This window comes from Orbicella faveolata, unplaced genomic scaffold (genome assembly GCF_042242905.1).
Source record: "Orbicella faveolata isolate gen_17 unplaced genomic scaffold, um_ofav_v1 contig_1, whole genome shotgun sequence".
NCBI classification, from domain to species: domain Eukaryota; kingdom Metazoa; phylum Cnidaria; class Anthozoa; order Scleractinia; family Merulinidae; genus Orbicella; species Orbicella faveolata.
The window spans coordinates 2782320-2806106 of record NW_028301536.1 but is presented as its reverse complement, the minus strand read 5'-3'; the positions used below and the strand labels follow the sequence as shown (position 1 = coordinate 2806106).

General features: G+C 39.9%; 2 protein-coding genes across 2 annotated transcripts; one reads left to right on the top strand and one right to left on the bottom strand.

The window, feature by feature from the left end:
- Positions 1-1069: 1069 nt before the first annotated feature.
- Positions 1070-9867, bottom strand: LOC110052470 (heme A synthase COX15-like). The gene is made up of 10 exons (XM_089284907.1): positions 9707-9867; positions 8948-9049; positions 8756-8867; positions 7423-7609; positions 6491-6677; positions 5632-5802; positions 5120-5201; positions 4161-4315; positions 3310-3423; positions 1070-2777 (listed from the first exon to the last, which is right to left on the bottom strand). The coding sequence occupies exons 1-10, from the start codon at positions 9770-9772 to the stop codon at positions 2640-2642; spliced, it is 1314 nt and encodes a 437-aa protein (XP_089141033.1). The 5' UTR covers positions 9773-9867; the 3' UTR covers positions 1070-2639.
- A 68-nt stretch (positions 9868-9935) lies between these two features.
- LOC149117715 (pseudouridylate synthase 1 homolog) lies at positions 9936-21711 on the top strand. Its single transcript, XM_089284902.1, has 15 exons — positions 9936-10292; positions 10443-10552; positions 12106-12199; positions 12895-12965; positions 14177-14241; positions 14823-14920; positions 15267-15294; positions 15686-15764; positions 16648-16693; positions 17565-17658; positions 18144-18214; positions 19162-19206; positions 19720-19794; positions 20211-20281; positions 21257-21711. Exons 1-15 carry the CDS (start codon positions 10035-10037, stop codon positions 21501-21503), a joined length of 1452 nt encoding a protein of 483 aa, XP_089141028.1. The 5' UTR covers positions 9936-10034; the 3' UTR covers positions 21504-21711.
- Positions 21712-23787: the final 2076 nt, after the last annotated feature.

Below are 23787 nucleotides of genomic sequence, written 5' to 3'. Positions count from 1 at the left end.
CTGACTGTATTCTCAAGCTCCAATTAAAGGTAAAATCTGCATACGAGCCAAGTGGCTCATCAGGCCGGAGCCTATCCCGGTTTCTATAGCATGAAGCAGCTAGGAGTATTTCTACTCCCCCCTGGATGAAATGCTATGGCAGGATTACCACTTCAGCATTAAATTCGCCGGTACCCATTTATACACCTGGGTGGAGAGATTGCATTTTTGAGGCAGCGAGATTTAAGTCTCTTGCCTAAGAACACGACACAATATCCCAGGCCAGGGCTCGAACCCGGACCGCTCGATCCGTAGACGAGCGCACCGCCAAATTAAAAAGCTGGGAAACTTAAGAGAAGAAGACAGTGTTATAAACTAAAATTTCAAAACCAGATGAGCTTTCACCTTTACTTTCAAAGAAAAAAAAAAAAAAAAGACAGCGTTAAGGGTCGTTTTCTTTAGTGAAATTTTGGGGATCTAAATATGCCAATTTTGCATGGATGCTATACACTGCAAATACCTGGGTGGAGACAGCTCAAATTGCTCAGACCAAAACTAGGACAGCCAAATTTTGCCTGTATCAATGATCGTGTTCTGAAAGAGGAAAAACACTAAAGAAATTAATATTTATAACCTGGAAAAAAAATCGTAGTTACCATTACTCTTGAAAAATGGACAATTTTTTTTCCAAGATGCATGTAAAGAAAATAAAAATAGAAGATTCCATGATTGCTCTAAAAACACCACCACAACGAAACTCGTCAAGAGCCCATGGAAGCGTTTTTGTTTTATTTCTGCGCTTATAACCCTTAGGAGGGTCAGGGATAGGTTCGGACTCCCACCACACCCCTTGTTCCCTTCCGTCTCGAGGGGGAGCGGCGGCGGCACTGGTGTAATTATTTTCTGTATGTGTGCAAGTTTGGAAGCAGACTCCCGTGATGCTAAAGCAATTGGGGCACACCCAAGAAACAGCGCGCGCAGCCTGAGAAAACAAAAGCCTGGACACAAGAATAACCTGTCGGACCCAGTCTTCGACAGGAGGACTTATCGCGCGATCGCAAGGTGACAAGAAAGAATGGAAAACTTTGGATTTTCTGGCGTGAGTACCGACTTCGCCGATAACTTCATTTATTTTTTTTTCTAACATTTTATTATTATCATAACATCACTTACATCCCTTTCACTGCAAAACGTAAGGTTAAAAAAATTACATTACAAGAAGTAAGATTACAACTAACCACTTAATGCATAATATATCCAGTCTTGCTTTGAGGCTTACCGTATATTAAATTATTACCATTTACAGTAAGGAGAGGAGAGGCTTCCATAGCGAAAGAAATTTTGCCTTTTGGCCTTTTTTTTTTATAACTTCGTTAACGCTGCAAATAGACCTCTTCACTGTTCCTGATGCCATCTTGCTTGGGGGCGGGGGGAGGGGGGAGGGAAGGGAGGGAGGGGGCAAACAAATCAGAAATTACAGTAAATGCATGGAGAAAATGGAGAATCTTATTTACTAACAACTCACTTACTAGGTAAACGCATTTACAAATCACATGTGAGGAAAATAGCATCGTTAGAAAAGCCACAATTATGGTTTTCATTTTTCCATACGTTTGTCTGCAAAACCGAGTCGCAATTCGCGGAAAACTGAAGAGACATTTGTATGAAAAATTCAAAGCACAATTCCTCGCCTGACAACAAATCTTCTTTAAGTTTGACCCAAAAAACCGTTCTGTTGGGTACATTTTCCTTGTAACTCATAAAATACTGGTAAGGTCAATCACTCTCAACTTATTGGACATCGAACTTTTTCTTTTCCCTTACATTTACTGAAATTTTTCTTGTGTTTGTTCCCCAAGCAAGATGGCGTCAGAAACAGTGAAAAGGTCTATGCAGCCAGTCGCTCACGTGAAACCAATCCTCCGTAGGAAAAAAGATGGCGACTGGTACATTTACCCATAATTCTTAGCGCACGAAAACCATAACAACGTTCATAAAACGTACAGAAAAGTAACAAAATCTTCGAACCCAGGCTACACAGTTTCCTTGGTACAGGAACAAATATTGACGTCAAAATACAGGTGAGAAGTTTCATTTTAGGGAGTAAAATGATAACTCCCCCCCATGAAGTTAATGATAATGTGATCACACTCTCATGTTTGTATTTTTTACATTCTACTGATTTGAAAGCCTTAATACACTTTGTTAGCTCGATGTGGGGCAGTACTACCAGAGAGCTGTGAACTGGACACATCTGTGACGAGACTCAAATGTAAGAAATCTAGGCTACTACACGTTTTTACACACTGCTATACGCGGGCTAAATTTAGGAAGAACTGATGGGTTTCAAAAGGCCTCTGTGTCCGTTAAACCACGGGAATAGCTTTTAAAAGGCCGGATAAGTCACTGTTAAGGTTACGCATCAATGGCTGCAGGCCTGGAGCCACAAGCGAGTGTCCATATAGCAGAGGTACCAACATGGCCGGTGAATCGACGTCTTCACTTGTCTCTATTTAACACTCCTCATCGCTGGGAGGTGCCATAAAGTCTTGAAACCAGCGCATTGATTTTATCATTGTAGTTGAAATTTTCGCCGTACCGTCAAGAGCGCGCGCAGGATAGCCAGTGTCGATATGGGCTCCCTGTGGCATAATCACATCTTACTTAGGTACAAGTGGCTTACGGAGTTCGTTAGTGAGCCAGACAGCAATTGTTAACAGCGACAGAGCTCCAGCCTGATGGCTGGCAGCTAGATGGGTTGGTACATAGTACAGCAGTGTAGCGATACCAAGGCTAACCTGGAATCAAAACGATAAAACAAAAACAGTTGAACTCTGCATTCCTGAAGCCAGCGGTTTTCGATTTTAATGTTGCAAAGTAACATGGCATGTTTTGATGATGTTAAGCTGACGCAATAGGGAGCGAAACCCTTAGATATTTTTTATTTATCAACTCCAAAAGGTAACTTGGTCCCCGTCCACAGCTTCAGTTTATTTCTACAGTTGAGCCTAATTCGTCACGAAAACGGGGCTTTTGAAGAACGCTCTTCAAACCGGAGGAATTTGAAAACGCCGCATTGTCTTTTACTGTGGACAGTAAGCATTTTGAAAACGGGACTTTTCGAAAACAATGAAGTCAGAGTTTCCTCAAACACAAAGCGACAAGTGATTGTTGCGTCTTCATATTTCTCCGGCATAGTGTGGACGGAAAACATTTGATGCGAGTGAAAACGCCGTTTTTAAAATTGGCCGTCTTAGTGTTTTCTGAACTTAAACACCGAATTTTCTTAACCTACACGCATAAGGTAACAAGGATGGAAATTTACTGCACCTGTAAAGCGGACATTCCCAGCAAACAGTTCAAGGCTATGTTGGCTCTACCCGGCAATGTCAGCGGTCTCGCAAGAAGAAACAAGATCGCGATGGAAGATACGGTTGTAGTTCCCTGCAACAACAACAATTAGGTAGTTTCGTGAGAAAAAGTTCTTTTGCCGGTTGTCACGCGATACTAGAGACAGGCCACGTTATCACGTAACACCGTAACACGCGAGAACGCTTTGCGTGACAACACTCATGAAACTGTTTCAGTTGAAGCGCACTAGAAAGTTAGGGAGGCGCTAAGAGGGAGGGGAGGGGGAGGGGGGGGGGGGCGCTAGAAAGACGAACACTTTCCCAAATTTTTCATCTTTTGGCTGAAATGGCCGATGACTTGAAAAACTGTTTCACTCGATTCTATCAAGGTACTTGGCAGCATATACCACAAACTTCTCAGCCAACTTCAGATTCGGACTTACTTCCATTTAAAGGGCCCTTACTTTCGAAGGGGAGCGGATGGAAAAGTTCTCCTTCGAAATTTTCACGATATGCGCCTGTGTGTTACTACTATGTAGTCACACGCGATGACGTCAGATTTAACATTAAAAATTCCACACCGAGAGTCCGTGGGAACGAGGTTGAACTTCCCATTGGTTGCTGCTCACGTTTGAATTTTCGCGCGTAAGTATGTTCAGCCAATCACAGATGCTACACGAGTCTACGTCATCAAGAGGCAATTTTGCAGCTCAAACTAAACCTTAGCTGTTTCTGGAGCAGGAGAAGTTCATAAGGGCGCGGAGGTAAGCGTTTGTTTCGGCAGGCTAAGGTTAACGCTACAGAGCTAAACGTTAAACAGTGATAACTCACAAGAATTCTGTGAACAAACTGGGTTGTGGTTGGGTTTTCAAAGAAGTTTTTCCACTTTGGTTCAAGAGCAAACAAGTCAGTTGGAATCCATCGATCGGCCATCTTGGGAAAAGAGTTGTACACCAGCCCAGCATCCAGGCCTGCAACAAAGGCACCTGTGGGGAGAGGGGTGGAGTTTAGAAGTAAGAAGATAGTAAATCTGAGGAGACAACACTCTTGATCCCAGGCTCTCTTCCCTTATCCTCGGGAGGCAAATAAGAGAGAGCCTGCGATCGAGGTTGAGCAGACAGCAAGGCCAGACAAGTCAATATGGCATATGCATATTACATTTTGTAACTTTCCAAAATTTGTTCTCCTATTCTTTTTCTGTACACTTCAATCTTGAGAATCTAAAACCCAAAATCTTTTATGCAAGCGAAAATGATTGTCCCTGTTCGCTTTACGCTAAAAAAATAGGATTAATAGTGATTAGTAATATCAATTGCGCCGATTGGAGTACAATTGAGAGAGTAAACCCATGAGTAATTTCAAAATCAAATGAGTGCGAAGCGTGAGGCCGATTTGAAATTGGGAGCATGATTATTCCATGAATAGTATGACATGAGGTCCAATTCCTAATTAATCGTTGTATCTATAACAAATTTTGGAATTAAAAATGTCTTTTGAGAACTCCTTTTCAGTGAAAAAGTCAGTAACACTTTTCATGAGTTTTGAAAACTGTAGGAAACATTACTAAGTAAGCTGTAAATGAGTGCATAATTGATGTGGGAATCACATGGGTATCAAATTACAGGTATTCAGTTACAAAAAGTTCAAATTAGATACCGTAATTGGACACCCACGAGATTGTGCGCCAATCACATGTCAAATAGGCATGCAGAGAACCAATCAGGATCAAAAATTTTGTTATAGATACAATAAATAGCATAATACCATGAAACAGCAAAAAATATTGTTACCTGAAAAAGCAGTGAACCCAACAAATCCCTTACAAGTGTGTGCAAACATTCTGAAGCGTCTCATTTGTGGTGTCAAGACATACTGAAATGAAACAAAATCCGGTTGGTAAAAATCTTAAAGAAAAACTTTATGCACCAGGGGCCACTGGGACCATAGCCAGAACATAAAAAATTATGACTGAGGCAATATATCTAGGAAAAAATTATGACTGAGGCAACGTTTAATGTATTTAGGCTTTGTATGATGACTAAATAAACAACAAAAATGGAAAAAATGACTTGGAGGCAAGTGCCTCGCTTTGCTCATTACTTAAGCTATGGCCCTGCTGTGGTACTCAAAAAAGTCCTAACACCTCTTTGATTACGTACTGTAAGTTGCAGTAGGACTCTTGCAAAAAATTTTGTCTTGAACTTCACTAGACCAGGGAGAACATTATTTTTGTGCACCATATATTTCCACTTGTGGCTATTAGCTGCAGAACTAAGCACAACGTCACAGTTACATAACTTACTCTTGCTCTAGGAATGAATTGACTCAGTCCACACCATATCAGACCCGCATACAAAATAAAAGCCAATGAAAGATGAGCGGCAAGTCGATATGGACTGACACGGGGGATCTCTGTCTTGCTGATAAGCTCCTCGTCAAGTCCACTCTTCACCATGTACCAGCCTAACAAACCCTACAGTCCAGCCAATGCATAGTTAGAGCTAACAGAAATATTATTAGCAGATTATCTGAAATCCAGTCTTCTGTACTTGAAAGCAAAATGATGGTTTTTGCCAGTTTGTAGGTTATGTAATATATCAAGCATGAAAGACCTTGTTTGACTTCATTTCTAAACACTGAGAGGATAGTTAGATATACTATGCGTAGTGGAGTATTTCTGATGAACTTCAAGGTTTTTGGTAATGTGGTCAAACAATATCTTGAGTGTTTGATATATCTTCCCAATTATAAAAATCTATGCTAATTAAATCACATATCCAAACTGCCACCATCATTTGAAATTATTAAATAACTGAGTTTGAGAAATGTATTTATAATACACTGCAGCCAAAAGTCTGTTTAACCATTAAAAGTTGGAGGCAAGAAGGCAGTGGAACTTGTCTAATGAGGTCCTACAAAAAGTGAAGATGTTCACAGTTAGGTAGAGAGGCAAGGCTGTGTAAAATGTATTATGCAAGAACAATGAGCTCCTACATGTGTGATCTTGGCCCAGCAGGCTCAAAGATGAACTCGGACCACTCAGTGTGGAGTCATATACACACACACAAACCATTATGCCACCTCACCTTGACCATCACTTCACTATCATAAGATTCTAAAAGTTACTGTTACACAAATCTTCCATTGCATTCAATCACTACCTGGCACATTATCAGAGCCCCAAACACTCCCACCCTAATCTTCATTCCTCTGTTAAACCAGCCTTTGTACCAGAAATATGCAGCAGGAAGGTAGAACACAGCTCCAACCATACGACCCCACATTCTGTGAGCATATTCCATGTACCAAATCCATTTGAACTGTGTTAGAGTGATGTCTTGGTTGGAACTGCAGAAAAAAGTTCTTCTTTAGGGCTGGACCATTTAACTTTTGAGGGGGAGAGCGGGTGATTTTGAGAACAAAAAAAATTCAAAAGCATGTTCAGTGTACTAGAAAAAGCATGTTGTACAGAGAAAAAGATATCATACATTCGCAAATCTTCAGACAAAAAAAAAAAAAACATTCCTAGAGCATAAAAAGATTAAAAAAAATTCATACCTACATGTATACCAAATCACCCACCCACATATTTTCTGGAGCCACACAATCAACAAATCCAGCGTTATCTAAGAAAGACTATTTTCATTCAGTTCAAAAAGGCTGTGGTAATCAGACATTCGCGTAGCATCAAAGGCAAGAAAAGCATGCAAAGGACACTACACAGTACAAATAGCCCCTTTCGCACACAGCATGACTGTACTGTGCTAGATGTCAGTGGAGACTCCTGTATAAAAAGGATGGGGGTACACTATAGGGGTTAAAAATGCAGTTTTGGTACCTCTCATGGTGTTCAGCTTGAAAAGGTTCACAGTGGGAGCTTTTGTAGTAGATTTTCGGGTATTGAGCCAAAAGAAAAAAAAAAAAATAGGACAAGAGATAATGTGCAGTTTTAGAATTGGTACCTCTTAGGGGTGAACGACATTTCAAGCCACGCCCACAAACCAGGCATATGCTGAGTACAAATATTTTCTGGCACCTCTTGCCTTTGAGGCATCTTAACCTTTTATATACAGCATTTCAGATTGTGGCTTACTATTTATATTCTGGGTATTTCTGGTATCTCTCAAACTCCTTCTCCCATTCTTCTTGCGTTCTTGGTGGCTTCATTCCTTTGATTAGATGCCAGTCCACCATCGACAGACCAGATTCTGTGAGCCTCGTGACCCCGCCCAATACGACAGAGCCGACCACCAGACCAGCACAACCCAGTAGCCAATAACCTGACAAATATCACAGTATGAATTCTCAATACTGATTGCATTAAATCTATTTTCATGTCAGTTTGGAGTATTGAATTGGGCATCAACTCAGGGTTGTAAGTTGTTGCAAGTACCATTAGGGATATTGTTTCTCATTTTCTTGAGTAGCCTTAGTGAGCTCACAATCATACATGTAGAAGTTTGTGATGCTCTCTGGTGCAAAGAGATCAGCAATGCCAATCAGATACTTTCAACTTTGCCAATAGTCAGGGACTTCCTGATGCTAAGTTCCAATTCAACGACAGCATTGTGGGCTACAAGACAACTACTGGCTCCAGTAATTAAAATTACAAACACATAAACCTACATGAATTGAAAGACTTTATTATTAATACTGATCCACACATTGGGAAGGAAAGCAGATACATGTGGACATATATGAGCATAAAATGTTAGTTATCTTTATTGAGGGCAACATGGGGTTTTGCAGTGATATTGTTTTTCTGATGCGGTGAAGCGGTGAATAAAATCCCACCTTCCGGTGTTGTGGTGATCTCAAACCTTGCAGGGGATGATATTTCTGTTTATCACCCTACAGTGTTCGGTGAAATGAAATTATTTGCATACAGTGCTGTGGTTTCTTGTTTGACCTTCCTCAGGCCAGAGATCAAAGAAACTGAACCAGCTAGTTCATTTCTGTAAAAAAACTAGTTTCTGTCAGGACCCTAACTTCTTGGTTCAAACATAATTTCAATTACCACTCGGCAACATTAGCTTTTCGGGTCAACTTCTCAGTCATGGTCATGGATCTTCAAAGAAAGACATGAACAAAATGTACAGGCGACTACAAGAAAAGATTTACAGGCATCAGCAGTCTTGGCATGAAGGTAGTGACAAGTGTTGTGATGTGTTTATGTTGTGGAACAATTGCTGAGGTATAAATTTAAAGTAACGTCAAGTGTACAAGACATGTTCAAATCATGGAGCTAAAAATCTATGGTGCATTGACAGTGTTTTGTCAACTTTTCTGTTTTGCTACTGTGTTTGTTAATTTTTTTTGCAGTGTTGCAGTGTTCAGAACCCCCCTCTCCTACCCCCCCCCCCCCCATGTCCCCCTCTAAACTGTTCTGTTAAATTAGTTTTGGATCGCAAATAGCTACTACGCACCTGTTATTTTAGCTGCTTGTGGTGAGATTTCAGCTGTTGCAGGTGCAGCTAAAGCCTCAGTGGTAAGAAACTTTCGGCATCCTTTTGATAAACTTGAGACCTTTGTGTACTGCTTAAGTAGGATATAGAGACAGATGACAGAATTTGATATCACATGTGCAACTAGTTTACAATGAGAATTATTCAACTTACAGATATGCTTCTTCTTATCCAGGTAAACAGTTTTTGTGACTTGTCTTTGCTCTGAAGGCCCCATAAGGACACACTGTTGTGTGAGAAACACCTTTGCAATGCCTTAGAACAAAAAAAGAAAAATTGCAAGCTATTTATATGTAAATTTAGGGTACGTAAAATTTACATAAGCCTGTACAGCTGTATGTTAATTTTTACATCATTCACAATAATTAGTAGCTCAAAAGAGAATGAGCCAAAAATTTGCAGCAAGTTAAATATGGAAGCAAGCTATCTCCTATCTCTTCCTTCCCCCCTCCCCCTGCCCAACACCACCCCCACCCCCACTCCATCTCGGGATACCAAGGATCTCCTTCAAAAGAGTTAAATTGACAGTAAAAATAAAAGAATTGTTCAAATTATCAGTTTTCAAGTTACAAGGGGGCAACAAAAAATAATGGTCCGAAAAATGGTTGGTCCTTGCGCTCCAGTACCTCCTTCCATTGCAATCCTACCATCTACTTTCACTGTCATTTCATGTTATGTAATCCTATTCTTGCTCCAGCTTAAAAAGCTTGTCAATAATTTTCTTGCCAGAAGCTCTTTCTTTTCAAGAAAACTTGGAAATGAAAACCGAAAAAGAACATAAAAAAATCCGAAACCAGTTAATATTCGTCCTCCTTGAACTTCCTTTTCAGCTGATGCAACAGCTTTATTCTGAAGCATGTAAGCTTAATTTGCAAAATGTCACTGAACTAGCAAAATTAACTGAATTCTTACCGTTTTTCTTGTGAGAATATTTATCGTACTAATGCTTCTGAAAGGGCATCCCATGATCCGTATCATCGTAGTGTGCTCGTATATCTACACGACAAGGAAAAACGTGCAGCTTGACGATAAAAACTTATCGATGGTGTTTTTTCTAAGAAACCACTATAAAGCGGACTGGGGCGAGTATAATTCTTACATAACATAACTTGCTACGACGGCTAAATCCGCTGAGTAAAACCACATATTGTGGGCCCATTATTGGCTGTGGATCGTAAAAGACCTGCAGTTTGGACGCAATTTTTCTCTTGTTTTAGACAGAGATTTTCGTTTTTTATGTATGCCACGTTTTGTTTCCTTATTTTTGTGTAAATTCTACAATTTACATGTTCCAAGATTAAGATATTCAGCTGTTGTTCGAAAGCTTTTAGATCTAGACAAGATGGCGGACGACAGCACGTGCAAGATTGACGAGAATTCAGTGAGTTGTCCCGAGACATCAGAGCACAATGGCAGCCTGAAGAGGTCCCTAAATGATGATATCAAGATAGAGGATAACTCAAACAAGAGACTGAAGACAGAGCTTGGTGATGTAAAGGTATAGTTAAGAGGGCTGTTCTTCGAAGTCCCATATGACCTTGAATTCCCTGTCTTTGTTAAGACTTGAATGTCTTACTACATGTATGCCCGAGTGTACCTCTGAAGTGTAACATTTTTGTTAACTTAACGATCAGAATGTTATTCCAAGGTACCTGAGGATAGCGAACAGGAGAAAGTAAACTCAGTTCCTAGAATTAGAAAGAAGAAGTGTGCCGTGTTGCTGTCTTACTGTGGAGCAGGCTACAATGGAATGCAAATGTAGGTACCATATGGATTTCCCTGATGAAGTTTTAAGTGTTAAGGTGTAACGATATCCATATTGATTGATTCATTTCCAGGCTAAGTTGCATGACTGACATTGCCATGGTAACAGTTCAGACCATGCTTTCCGTTTTTTGACTTGTCAGCTGTAGTTGAGAGTGTAGATTAAACACAGCAGTTTGTATCTCCAGTTCTGGTCGATTCTTCTCTGTTCTACATACGAACAACGTTACAAAAGGAACCGATGAATCCATGACCAGAGTGTATTCATGGGTTCCATTGACGCACCATGATCCAGACAGATCTTGGATCACTGATCCTGATCCAGATCACCCAAAGGAATGTACCCAAAGTTTTTGTATCATTGATCTTGGATTTGATGACCAACTAGACCCAACCAAGGAAAATTGCACTGATGGTCACTACTGGGACCAACAGGTTGATTGACAATGATCTGTTGCATTGAGAGGGGAGGAGGGCTTTCATATACATGTACTTCTGGCAAGACTGGAGGGACTGGGAGGGGATGGTGGGGGGGGGGGGGGGGTGGAGGTGGATGTTGAATAAGTTTGTGGATTTGTTTGGATTGCAACTTTTCATATCATTTCTGTGGATCTCCAGATGCCACAAAATAATGTACATGTAACTGACAGGAGATTTTTTTGAAAATTTATACAGGATATAGACTTTCCATTCCATACAGTTGTTGCTAGGACTTTTTTCCTCCTGTTTCCTGAATTCAAACAACAGATTTGTTGCCCTTAATTTGTTCCTAAGTATTGCCTAGAAAATTTGGTAACCCATCAAGCTAAAAAATGTAGGTTGTCAACTGTCTGTATATCCATTCATCTATACCTCTGCGCATCCCGTCTTGTACATGTAAATCAATTTGAAATGTCACACTCTGGAACAATCTCGTTTCCAGAGCTTTTCCCTTAGAGATTGGGAGGGGCAGGTTTACAGTATACATCTTTGATATTGGGCATCCATGTTATGTTCAATTGGCACCTGTCAAAACAAGATATGCACTGACCAGTATCACGTGCCTATACTGCAGGCTCATGTTTAGAGCTCATCAAGGTCACATGCTTTTTTCAAGTTGGCTGCTGCCCAGGTACAGGTTTCTGATTGGATTGTAAGCTCAAGCCAGGGCAACTTCTTGTAATTAGGAGATCCGCTTTAAAGGCTTGGCTATGTATTAGATTCCCTGAGTGCTATGAAAGCTTTGTCTCTTTGATTACACTTTGGACTCTTTGATTAATGTCCACTTTGATGGTTTCAACACACCTTTGTATGAACTAGAGTTGTGTTTTGTCACTGTGGACAAGAGAAATAATCTGCCCTAATCTTTGCCAGGGAGTGTTCTTATCAGTAACTGTCTGGTGACAAGACGGGCAACATTTCTTTCTTACACGCAAAATCAGTTGTTTGGGATTAAATTACACATTAAAGAGGGGATTGGGTTACAGCATTCTGTAAATGTATACATACAATGTCCTTTAACAGTTTTGGATAATAATAATTAATATTCTTTCCTTCTTCATGTCAAGAAATCCTGGAGTCAAAACTATTGAAGAAGAATTGTTGAATGCTTTGTTCAAAGCTGAGGTGATAACTGAAGATGATAAGGCCTGCTTAGGGAAGGTAAAGGTGTAGGATTTAGTATAACCTTATTGTTGAAAACTGTATGGGATAATGTACAACTGGTTGTATTTTTTCAGGGCTGGAAAAAAAAACTTGAATTCCAGTTTGCCCTCAAGACAAGTATCTGTCAAATAATGCTTCCCCTGGGCAAGTCTCAGTTTTCTCTTTTGATGATTTACCGGTAGTTGGTAGACAACTTGCCTAATCCCTTGTGAGAATTATATGTTACTTGCCCACAATGAAAATCTACTTGTTTGGGATAATGGGACAGTACTTTCTTCAAGCCCTGATGTTTGGAGTTTGACTGCATGCCAAACAACAAATAAACTGTCTTCTGGCCAGTTTTTACAAAATGAAATAAGCAACTGATTTTTATTTATAGCAACTGAAGTTGGCAAATTTTACACTGTACCAAAATTTCATGGTAACATTGTTTTGAGTTGTTGAAATGTACAATTTAAATATTAACTATTCCACTAGCTGGATATAAGATGATGTCTATTGCTTCATATCGAACACATTTGTGTATAATCAGTCTGGTAATGGTTTCTTCCCATGCTCCCAGAACCAGAAAGAAGGAGGCCTTAGTTGAGGCAGGCATTTAGAAATCTATTGTACAGTATATTAATTTATATTACATTATTTTGCAAAATTTACATATTTCATATTTGCTTTGATTATCTTTGTACTTGTAGATGTCCTTTCAGCGATGTGCTAGAACTGATAAAGGTGTTTCTGCAGCAAGACAAGTGGTATCGTTAAAGATAAGTATCACTTTGTAACTATCACTGAATAACTGAAATTGATATTTCTGATTTCATGAATGAGTCCTTTTTGAATAGCATGTGCAATGTATGACTGTACATGGTAACCAACCTAAAATTAGATATCATTGATTAGCACATTATATATGTATTACCAGTAATTAGTGAGGTCAGTTTTCCTAAATTCAAGGTGTTAAGGGGAACTTATACCTCATCACGCAGAACTTAACATCCCTTCTCAAAGATTGAGAGATTTGAGTTCGAGCCTCTGCCAGGGTCATTGACATTGTGTTGTGTTCTTCAGCAAGACACTACTCTCTCCACCCAGGTGTATAAATGGGTACCAGCGATTTTAATGCAGGGGGTAACCCTGCAATGTACTAGCATCCCATCCAGGGGAGAGTAGAAATACTCCGACCTGTAGTCACTTCATGCTACTGAAACCAGGATAAGTACTGGCCTGATGGGACACTTGGCTCATAATTTATACATGTAGAGAATTAATGTTTTACCTCATCAGTGAGAGGTTGAATGAATAGTTTATTACGTCTTCCTTCCAATTGTTTCTTCATACAACGGAAACCTGAGACAAGTTCCAGCTTGATGAACTATTTGGCTCGAGTGCAGAATACACACTAAACCTAAACTTCAGAGTACAAGATTAACGATTACATGCTGTTAGACAGTATCTTCTGTTCTCTCACAGTGAATAAGTGCGGGGGGGGGGGGGGGGGGGGAGTACTTTGGGAATTTCTGGGTGGGGATGTGCCACTGGGACCCTGGAACCCTTAGCCTATACCAGAGCTAGTTCAGCTGAATTTTGCTAACCTATACTAGAGTAAACTCCCCAAATCCCCCCATCTATTGACACTGTTGAGGCTGATTTGCATAAATCTAAACTTGCCGATTTAAATTTTTTACATTTCTGGGTGGTAATTCTTGGTTTCCTTACTCAAAATAAAATTTTCAATCAAGCAGTCAGTTTTGTGAAAAATTATACCCTATTCTAGACCCAAACGCTCTGATTTATATACCCTATCCTAGAGTAAACTGCTTGAAAACCATACCCTTCACAGCGGCACATACCTATATAGCCCATATATGGCAGTGCCCCCCCCCCCCCCCCCTCGGGTGAATAAGCTAGTTAAGGTAATACATTATTAGCTGGTGAGATGCCATACTAACTTTGTCATTTTCCTTTCTGGGTGTAAATGGTTCCAGATCAAAGTCTTATACCAAAGATCAATGAACATCTTCCTCCTGAGATAAGAGTTATTGGTGAGTCACCTTGCACAAAAAAGTGTGGTTCCCACAGTACTCTTTAAGTGCTCCCCAGTGAGGGGGTATTGTCTGTCGAAAGTGATTTCTGTTGACATGTAAAGGTTTCTCAATTTGTCCTGATACTGTAAGAGACTGACTGACACATCAAGATCAAGGTTCAACTTGAAACAATTCCTTATTAATGAGCAGACATTGCTCCACAAAGCAAATTAGTTTGGGCATCTCAAAAGTTAAAAAGCACATAATTTTTGCTATACATATTCTTACCAAAATGGAAAACAAAAAGGAGTGTTATCACTATTTAAGTTTGAATCATTTTCCAAAAATGAAAATTGTACCTGCCAAACAAAGTATATGTGACCAAGTTTCACAAATGAAAAAAAAAAGAACCCTGGTCTGTATCTATTTGAATGCCCTAAATATTCCTATAAAATACAGTTATACATGTACTGTATTGTCCAACATTATCTGCAGTTCCCATGAAAGAGATGCAAGCATCACAATATTATGTTACATATCATTTCTCTCTTTTAATTTAATAGTAAACTATGTACATGTAAGTCTATTTCTTTTTGCAGCATTGAAAAGGACTACTAGAGGATTTGATGCTAAAGGAAATTGCTCAGCAAGGACTTATGAGTATCTCACTCCCACATTCGCTTTTGCAAAAGACTACGTAAGGCATACTTGTTGCTTGCGGAAATCCTAATTCTATGACAATCAATAGAGAAGGGCTACAAATGTGTAATTCGGTATCAGCTGAAAACTAAAAAAGAATAATGAAAATAGATAATTACCCAGAGATAATAATTGCTTGAATGAATGTAAAGAAATGTTGTGCAGTAAAGTCATAATGTTATGCAGTTGCAGTACAGGCACGTGTAGTAAGTACTGTAGCTGTCTCCAGTTCTAAAAATTTTTGATCATACGCTTGCATGGCATGTTATGTCTCTGGAAAAAATGACATGTATGATTGTATGCCCTTTCCATGAGGTAATTACTCTGTTTACCTGTCATTACAGCAAACAACTTCAAGCTACAGAGTTACTGGTAAGGACAACTGGAAAATGATGTTTACATGTATTTTCATGGCAACCTCTTTCAAGTACTTTACTGTAGATTCATCAGTTATTCACTCTATTCAAGATGTACGCTTGAGCATCAATATGGGAAACTGTGTTCCTCCCTTATAGTCCGCGATACACTGGAACCTCTCTTATACTGACATCAAAGGGACCAAGCTGAGTGTCTGTATTGATTATTGAGGTGCCCTTATTATTAAGGTAGAGATTTAAATATATAAACTTTGGCTTCGTTAGGACCAAGGGAACTTTCGGTAAAAAGGAGGTGTCCATGTTATGATCTGTTATGGAGGAGTGTTTGACTGCAATTGTACAGTAAATAAATTTAATTATTGCATGTATTTTATTTCGTTTAACAGAAGAGAAAATTGAAGAAGTCAATAGCGTTCTTTCAAAATTCATTGGGACACACAATTATCATAACTTCACTTCAGGCAAGTGAGTGATGGTATATTCCTGTTACTGAGTTCCAAAGTAAACATCTAAAATAATGTTCACTTGTCAGTCATATTATTCACAAAAGAAAGAGTAACTTTTGATGTGAGAAATGCTGATCTCATTAGTGGCTGTTTGATTTGTTTGATTCTTACAAAATATATAATTTCTGTACTGTTCACCACGCAATAAGATGGAGTTTTCTATGCAACAGTTTTATCATTTGTAAATAAAATGTGTGTTCCCCATTCCTCAAGCATATGAAACACAAATCATAGTGTGAACATGTAATAAAATAATAATAGCCTCCAATTGTTGGACAATATGTGAGTAGTCCAGCACCTCTTCCAGACCTGTATTTTCATTGGTTCTGGTAGCCTGTAGCTTCTATTGTTTTAAGAGACAGGGGCATTGTTTAGACCATTTATGTATTGTTTCAGTGTTTGGACAGCTAAAGGCCTGCCCATATTTGTCATAGACATTATCTGTTCCAAGACAGGAACAGTTTTCTGAGAATGGAGCTCGAGGAAAACTGGGAGCTTTGAGGAACAGATGATGTCCAAGGATGAATTTGTGAGCATTCTTTTAAATTCAAGTGCTGGATCCCTATTGCGTTTATTATCAGTCTTTCAAATAATTTTTTGCAACACACTGGATTTAAAAATTTGTGAATATCACTCAGACATTTCCCAGTTATAATTGGGGTATAGTCAGTCACGTGATGATGCCTTTAGACCACTCACATTTGAGCAAAATTGTTTGATGGACTATAAGTGACTTAATTCCTTTTCACCAAGCGGGATGATATGAAAAATATAATTTCAATCAGCATCAATACCACGGTGTACTTTGTACATCTTTTTGACTGGGTATTTTTTTTTTTCAGGAAATTTAATGATGCCAGTGCTAAGAGATATATAATGAAGTTTAAGGTAAGAAGATCGCTGCCCTGGCCACCCTCTCCACCTTCATCACCCTCATCACCCTCTCCACCTTGGCTACCCTTGCCACCCTCACCACCATTGCCACGCTTGTCACATTTGCCACCTTTTTCACCCTCGCCACCTTTGCCACCCTAGCCTTTGCCACTTTCTCCACCCTCTCCACTCTCACCACCCTTGCCACCTTGGCCACCCTGGCCATCTTTGCCACCTTTGCCACCTTCGCCACCTTCATCAACCTCGTCACCCAGCCGCCCTCACCACCTTGGCCACCCTCACCAACCTCGCCAGCCTGGCCATCTTTGCCACCCTCCCCACCTTTGCCACCCTGGTCACCTTTACCACCCTTGCCACTTGCGCCACCCTGGCCACCTTGGTCACCTTGGCCACCTTTGCCACCTTTGCCACCTTTGCCACCTTTGCCACCTTTGCCACCTTTGCCACCTTTGCCACCTTTGCCACCTTTGCCACCTTTGCCACCTTTGCCACCTTTGCCACCTTTGCCACCTTTGCCACCTTTGCCACCTTTGCCACCTTTGCCACCTTCACCACCCTTGCCAGTACAGTGAAGCCATTCTTGTTTCTCCTGCCACCCTTGCCACCTTTGCCACCTACTTCACCCTTGACACCCTCATTCTCATTCTCATCATCGTCATCTTCAATCCTATGTGATGCCATTGATCTGACATCTTCTCCACACCACCCTGTCTCTGGTGTTCTGTTCTCTGCCACATCTCTGTCTGAGCCATGCCTTTCTCTTTGCCTGCCCCTGTGAGTGCAATCTTGGGAATTTTGTCCAATGACAATCTTTAGTTATTTTCAGTGATGATTGCAATCTGCTTTATTCTACTTTGATACTTAGTGTGGGAAGCCTTTTGAAGAAGATGGCCGAGAATTTATCACAATAGCAGTCAAGGGACAGAGTTTCATGTTGCATCAAATCAGGAAAATGATAGGTAAGCTCAGAAAAGTGCAGACATGTTCATGAAACCTGGCACAGCTTGCCTACATAAATTGGAAGTTGTGGCAATCTTCTGCATTCTTTATTATCTTCCCAGGTAATGTTTGTTCTATTAAGTTACCTCTAATAATTGCATTTGTGGTGTCTTCTCTATTTCATTTAAGTTATTTATTTGAAGGTTTTTTTGTTCTTTTTGGAGATACATGAGGGAGGCCATACATCACAAAAAATGACTTAATAGGAGATCACCACCGAATAAGAAGAAGTTCTAATACATGTATCTTGACAGTGCCAAGAAGCTAACTAACCAAGTAATAAATAATCAATGTCTGTGACAAGAAATTGCTGCTCATTCTTTCTTACTTCCTAGCAATTCTTCTTTCTCTGCTTTCTTGCTTATCTGCTAATCAACAACATATTTCATGAGGGCCAGTTTTTTTTTGTCTTATTCAAGGAAACTTCATTTTCTATTTACTATAGGCCTTGCTTTGGCCATTGTCCGTGGAGTCGCACCTTTGAGTACACTAGACCTGACGAGGAAGGAGAAGAAAGTACGTTTCACATTTCAGTCGTGTTTTGTTGTGTGTTTTTTTTTTTTCTGAACAGCATTTGTTGCCATAAATATTATGAAATTATTAAATACAAATTATTTGAAGTTTTGACCTTTAAATGAATAACGGGTTCCCAATAATTTGCCAGATTGCAAGTTTTGAATACCGGCTGCCCAGCGCAAAAGGCTTATAAAGGAAACTGTTGCCTACAATTTCTGAAATAATGCAAAGGAATACATTTTTACACTCAAACTGCTCCTAAAGAACACCTCCATAATACGGGCTCCTCGATTACAGACAATTTACTTGCTCCTGGAGAACCCAAAATTCATGCCACCTACACTTCTACACGTAGTGTCTTACGCAGAGGTCCCTAGGGCTCGTCACGCAATCATTTCTCGTTCGGGAGGATAGATTGTGTGACCGGCAGTAAGGAAGTCTGCGTAAAAGGCTACTATAGACATGCCTTCATGTTAAATCTCCCCTCCCTCCCTCCCCCCCCCCCCCACCCCCCCCGATGTTAAGCTCAGTCTTTGTGCTCTGTCCCTTAGTGTCGGGATTAACGAGGCTTGAGCGTAGTTTTTCTTAGTTACAGATCGATCTATTCGAGATGTTTAATACTGAAGCATTTGATGTATTTTTCTCAAAATCATTAATAATTCATTAAGTTTAAACAAAGGAAATCATGACTGCGACGGTGTTTGAATATCTGATCTTGATTCGCATAGATTTTAACACTTTTATTTTCTCCGTTTTTTCCTAAGTTTTAGTCTCGATTGAGAAGGTATATCAAACACTCAAGACAGTGTTTGACCACATTTCCAAACACCATGAAGTTCGTCAAAAATCGTATTTTCAACTCATTTCTCTGTGTTTGGAAATGTGGTCAAACACGGCCTTTCGTGTTTGATATATTACGTAACAGATGGTTTTGTTGTTGTTATTAGGTGGACATACCCAAAGCACCTCCAGTGGGACTTGTTCTTGATGAGGTAAAGTGCCCTGGAAAGTCTGTCTCGAATGCACTAGCTTGTATAAGCTTCATTTGATATGTCAATATTCTGACGTGCCTCCGAGGCTTCCACGCGTTTTCTCTGTATCTAAGTTTCTTTTGCAAATTGAGAGGTAAAGGGAACTTGACAAATTTGCAATTTTATCTTGAAAACCTTGGAGCCATTTTAGAATATCGATATATCAAACCTAGCCTACTCTTAGTTTTATTGCTTCGTGCCATTTACTGTGCGTCAACAGGCCATTTCCGAGTTCCCTTGTGCCTCTGTTCCACAATGAGTCTTTATACAAAACCTTTCATATGAAAGTGAGTTTGATTTGCATGAAAATGAACCGGTAGGCGGAACATATTTTCATATGAATGGTTTCGCTCGTTTCGACTCGTTTTGACACAGAGGCAAAAGGCAGCTCGGAAATGGCCTATTAAATGTAACAACACAGTGCTGCTATAAACTTTGGTTAATAATAATATCATTCACTTTATGATTGCTTAGGTGCACTTTGAAGCCTATAACCGTCGCTATGGAGACGATGGGATACACGAGACCCTAGAATGGGACGAGAATGAGGTAAGTGGCAGTGATGTCATCATGTAAGGAATTTACTTTTTCCTCAACCTCGATCCCAGGCTCTATCCCCTTTACCTCGACAAAGGAGGGAAAGAAGAGAGAGCCTGGGATCGAGGTTCCTGTTCCTTGGGAACACAAAGCAACTTTGGACACGAACAGACAATGAGTTCATACGTAGATACATGTTTGCGTTGAAGTTTATCCTTCCAGTTTTTTGTCCTGCTACCATGTTCACACATGTAGTCTCCTTCTTGTCAGTTAGAACTGAACAATCCACACGTTTGGCACACCAAACAAGAAATACATTTTATATCAGAAGGTTGTCAAAACGATGTCGTCAGTGGCAATCAATCAAAAATTCACTGTCAAATTCAAATATAGCTTGTTGCTGATTTTCTGGGCTGATAAATTTTCAGGTGGAAATACAGAAGTTTAAACGCCAGTATATATACAAACATATTCTGGACACTGATGCAAGAGACCATGTGTATCCTCTTATTAACAAACCAAGATGTTATCTAAAACGTTTATCTTGGGCGGTTTGTTTCCCCATAACAGACTGCTTCATAGCTGATTGTAACTCTGTAGCGGTACTCAGTTGAATAGCGGCACACAAGAGACAAAATAAGTTTACAAGTGGTACACAATTATTTTTTAGCTGTTAAACGGAGAAACTTTTTTAGTCTCCTATAATAGACGCTCTTTGGGTTCGTCACGCAACCTTCCTCTCACATTTGCGTGACGACTGCGAGGAGGAGGCTAGTGTTATAGCCGTTAAAAACTGTCCCATAAGTGAGTGCCAAATAAGGCGTCTATTTTCAGTCACTTTGCTGATGTAATGTTTAATGTAATAAAGTACCTCAGAAGAAAACTTCTTTGTTTTAAAAGGTCTAGTTGTTTCAATTTTCGGATGCTTCACTTGTTTGGGCGTTTAAATTACGGTTAGTTTTTTTGCGAAATTTGAAAGTTCGAAAATAAACCAGTCTATTGCAGATTTGATTCTGTAGCTAATTGTCGTTAGATGGATAGCCTTAATTTAAAACGTTGAGAATTAAAGCTAAGAAGCTTGTGAGGTCGTTTGTACTAAAAAACTAAACATCTTTAAACTATAACTAGAAAAACTACAATAAAAATCTTAAATAAAGTAAGCTAAAAACTCTTCAAGTCTAAAACAACAATGGAGATATCACCCTGAAATTAAAGTCATTAAAAATGTCTGAGGATTTAAGTTTCCAGCTAAGTTCACTGTATCGAGTCCTATTCACCAGGCTGTTATTTTAGTTCACGGGCTTGAACCTCTGTACGCTACAGAATCTTTCAAGGAGTCGCTTGCCTTAGTTGGATAACTGGAGACCCGCTTCTTTAACATATTATCACTTAAAATATTTGGCAATCTATCATTATATGCCTTATGTATACAGATAAAAAAAGCAGATTTTGTGATGCCCTTGACTTAACTCAGAATGATGAGGTGGTTAAAAACTTTGCCAGACCACACCTATACTGACGAACGAATGGAGGAGATTCACTCTAAAACGGACGAGATTAGCGCTAAGCAAGAGTCAAGTACAGAAACAAAAACCGCTGGGAACTCTGAGGACCACTGCTGTCCAGGGGGGAGTACTGATACAAAACAAATCAGTGTGGATGGGGAGAGTGACAAGAGCAAACAAGCTGAGATCACAAAAGATGTTAATATAGGAATGTAAAGCGGTTTCAACAGAAAAAAAAACAATTTTTAAAAGAGTATTAAAAGAAATTAACTCTTTGTGGAGTTATTTTCTGAAGTATTTTCCGTGGTTGCTAAATGAATTCCCAAAGACCACAGACTTACTCTAACATGTTAATTAACCCTCTGGGAGTAAAATTTCCCGGGGATGAAGTCACAACAGATTAAAAATGGTCTAGTCACTGTAACCGTGGTCATCGTTTTCAACCATATAAAAGAAGACCGCGCCGTGGAAACAAATGCCGGAGAGAGTCTCTCTTCGATTTTTTTTCCGGGGACAGGCGGCTGTGACACAGGCTATCATTCATCGTTAAGGTGATAATGTCAAATTTTCCCTTGTCCGGATGACAAATACTGACTGCGATCCGTAGTCCGTTCCTCGTTTAATTCTGTCCAGTCACGTAGAGTCTGTCGGTTCACATACGTCCACCCATCCAGGGTTTCTCAGCGGAGTTGGTTGGATGCAGTGGCTCGTTGGATTGACTCTGATCTGATAAGGTAGATATTGAACTCGTCTCACCCCTCTCCTACGAAAACAGATCCATTTGTTACCCTTTCAGCTAATAGGGAAGTATTCATCCTTTTGGCTTTTCGCATACTTCTCTTCAACGTTGATTAGACTGAAGGGGGTGGAGAAGGGGATATAAGCTAATAAATCTACCCGCTAGTGCAGAGAGGGGGGAGCGGAATAGGGAACGAGGGAGGAGGGAGAAATGGCCCAAAAATGGTTGGCAGGAGGGAGAAATAGGGGAAAAAAGTGAGGGGGAGGGAGAAAAGGAAATTCCGGGAGTTGGAAGAACTCGATGGACCTGGATGGGGAAAAAAATTAATGGAATATTTTAAGCAGGGAGAAGGGAAAAATTGGCTCAAAAAGTAGGGAGAAGGGAGATTTATCTCCCTTTACCCCCTCAGTGCAGTAGCAATGGGTTTTCCCAGGCTCATTCAGCTTGGCTTATATTCGTTTCGCTATACTTTTCAACATGGAACAGATTAAGAATCTGAAATCCATCCCTACCAAATGTTGAATTATTAAATGAAACTTGCTTTTCCTTAAACAAACTGTTGTCCTTACCGCGAAACTTCGGCGCGGATTAGGTGTCCGCGTCTGGTAGCTTTCATCGAAAACGTCGGGTGCTGAAAAAAAAGTAAATTTACAAATGAGCACTTCTATATGCTTTGGCAAACCTTGTTGCTTTAGATTAATTTTTGTGTAAGATGTCTGAAAGGCCGACGGCACAATGTTCTATGCTTTTTCCTTTCTTATATCCTACTATGTCTCACATAGCGACAAAACTAAAACCGGTTTTGCCTTGGAACGTTTTTGTCAGAGTTTTTTATTTTATGTGCGGAAGACGTTTGCAAGAAAAGGTTATAATCTTATAAAAGACATACAGAAGCAACAAACCAACGCATCAGCGACTAAACTAGCTGATTATTGAATGTTTCCTCTTACAGATATCTTAACTTTGGTCTGAACTTATAGATTTCACAAATGTGGGAGCCTTGCAACAGTTTCAGCCTAGTTTCAATGCGTTCTTAGCTTTCTAAAATGGTGGTAGTTTTGGCGGGAACTGCGCGTCCGCGTTCTGAGATGGACTTATGGTACAGCGGTCACCTGATCGGTGGTTGGTTTCGTAAAGAAAAACCGCTGACCAAAGAACCTGTAGACTCTAGTTACAATTCTCAAACATAGACTCTTTCCGGCTTTCCTGACCAAGACTCTGGGCTAGAGATTGTTTAGTTACCAGGTGTCACACTGAGCTGACAAAAATCACGGCTATAGTTACAAACAATGTGAGTTTCTGCTTACTATGGACTTTTCCGGAGTCATTGAGTGTAAAAACACCAGATTTCCTAAACTATAAGCTACAAATCGGTTGCCTTGGTAACTATCAGCTTGTTCCACGTGAGGATGGCAACCAATTACGAGCTGAACACCGAGTGACGTCAGATGTTGAGCTACTTCTCTTTGAAGGCCGTTCATTCGAGGACTATACTGTCGGCCCCAGTGCATCAAGACAACAATGACGTCAACACCCTTTGCCTAAATAAGAAACAAAGATAAGTACGGGTGATCAAATGGTGACGAGTGAAATTAGGAAATAATTTCACGAGCGTTTTGTCAAAATTCTAATAATTTCCCGAGGCTTACGTCAAGGGAAATTATTAGAATGTTGACAAAATGCACGTGCAATTATTTCTTAATTTCACGAGTATCACCTTATATCATAGGTGACAAATTATGCTTACAATTGTGGGTTTTT

Excerpts from the sequence above, each read along its gene's own strand:
- LOC110052470 (XM_089284907.1), bottom strand. The coding sequence starts at position 9,772 with ATGATACGGATCATGGGATGCCCTTTCAGAAGCATTAGTACGATAAAT. Across the intron at positions 8,868-8,947 it reads GGATAAGAAGAAGCATATCT|CAGTACACAAAGGTCTCAAG; the intron begins GTAAGTTGAATA and ends ATCCTACTTAAG. Across the intron at positions 5,803-6,490 it reads GGGCTCTGATAATGTGCCAG|GGTTTGTTAGGCTGGTACAT; the intron begins GTAGTGATTGAA and ends GCTGGACTGTAG.
- LOC149117715 (XM_089284902.1), top strand. The coding sequence starts at position 10,035 with ATGCCACGTTTTGTTTCCTTATTTTTGTGTAAATTCTACAATTTACAT. Across the intron at positions 10,293-10,442 it reads CAGAGCTTGGTGATGTAAAG|GTACCTGAGGATAGCGAACA; the intron begins GTATAGTTAAGA and ends TGTTATTCCAAG. Across the intron at positions 14,242-14,822 it reads TCCTGAGATAAGAGTTATTG|CATTGAAAAGGACTACTAGA; the intron begins GTGAGTCACCTT and ends TTCTTTTTGCAG.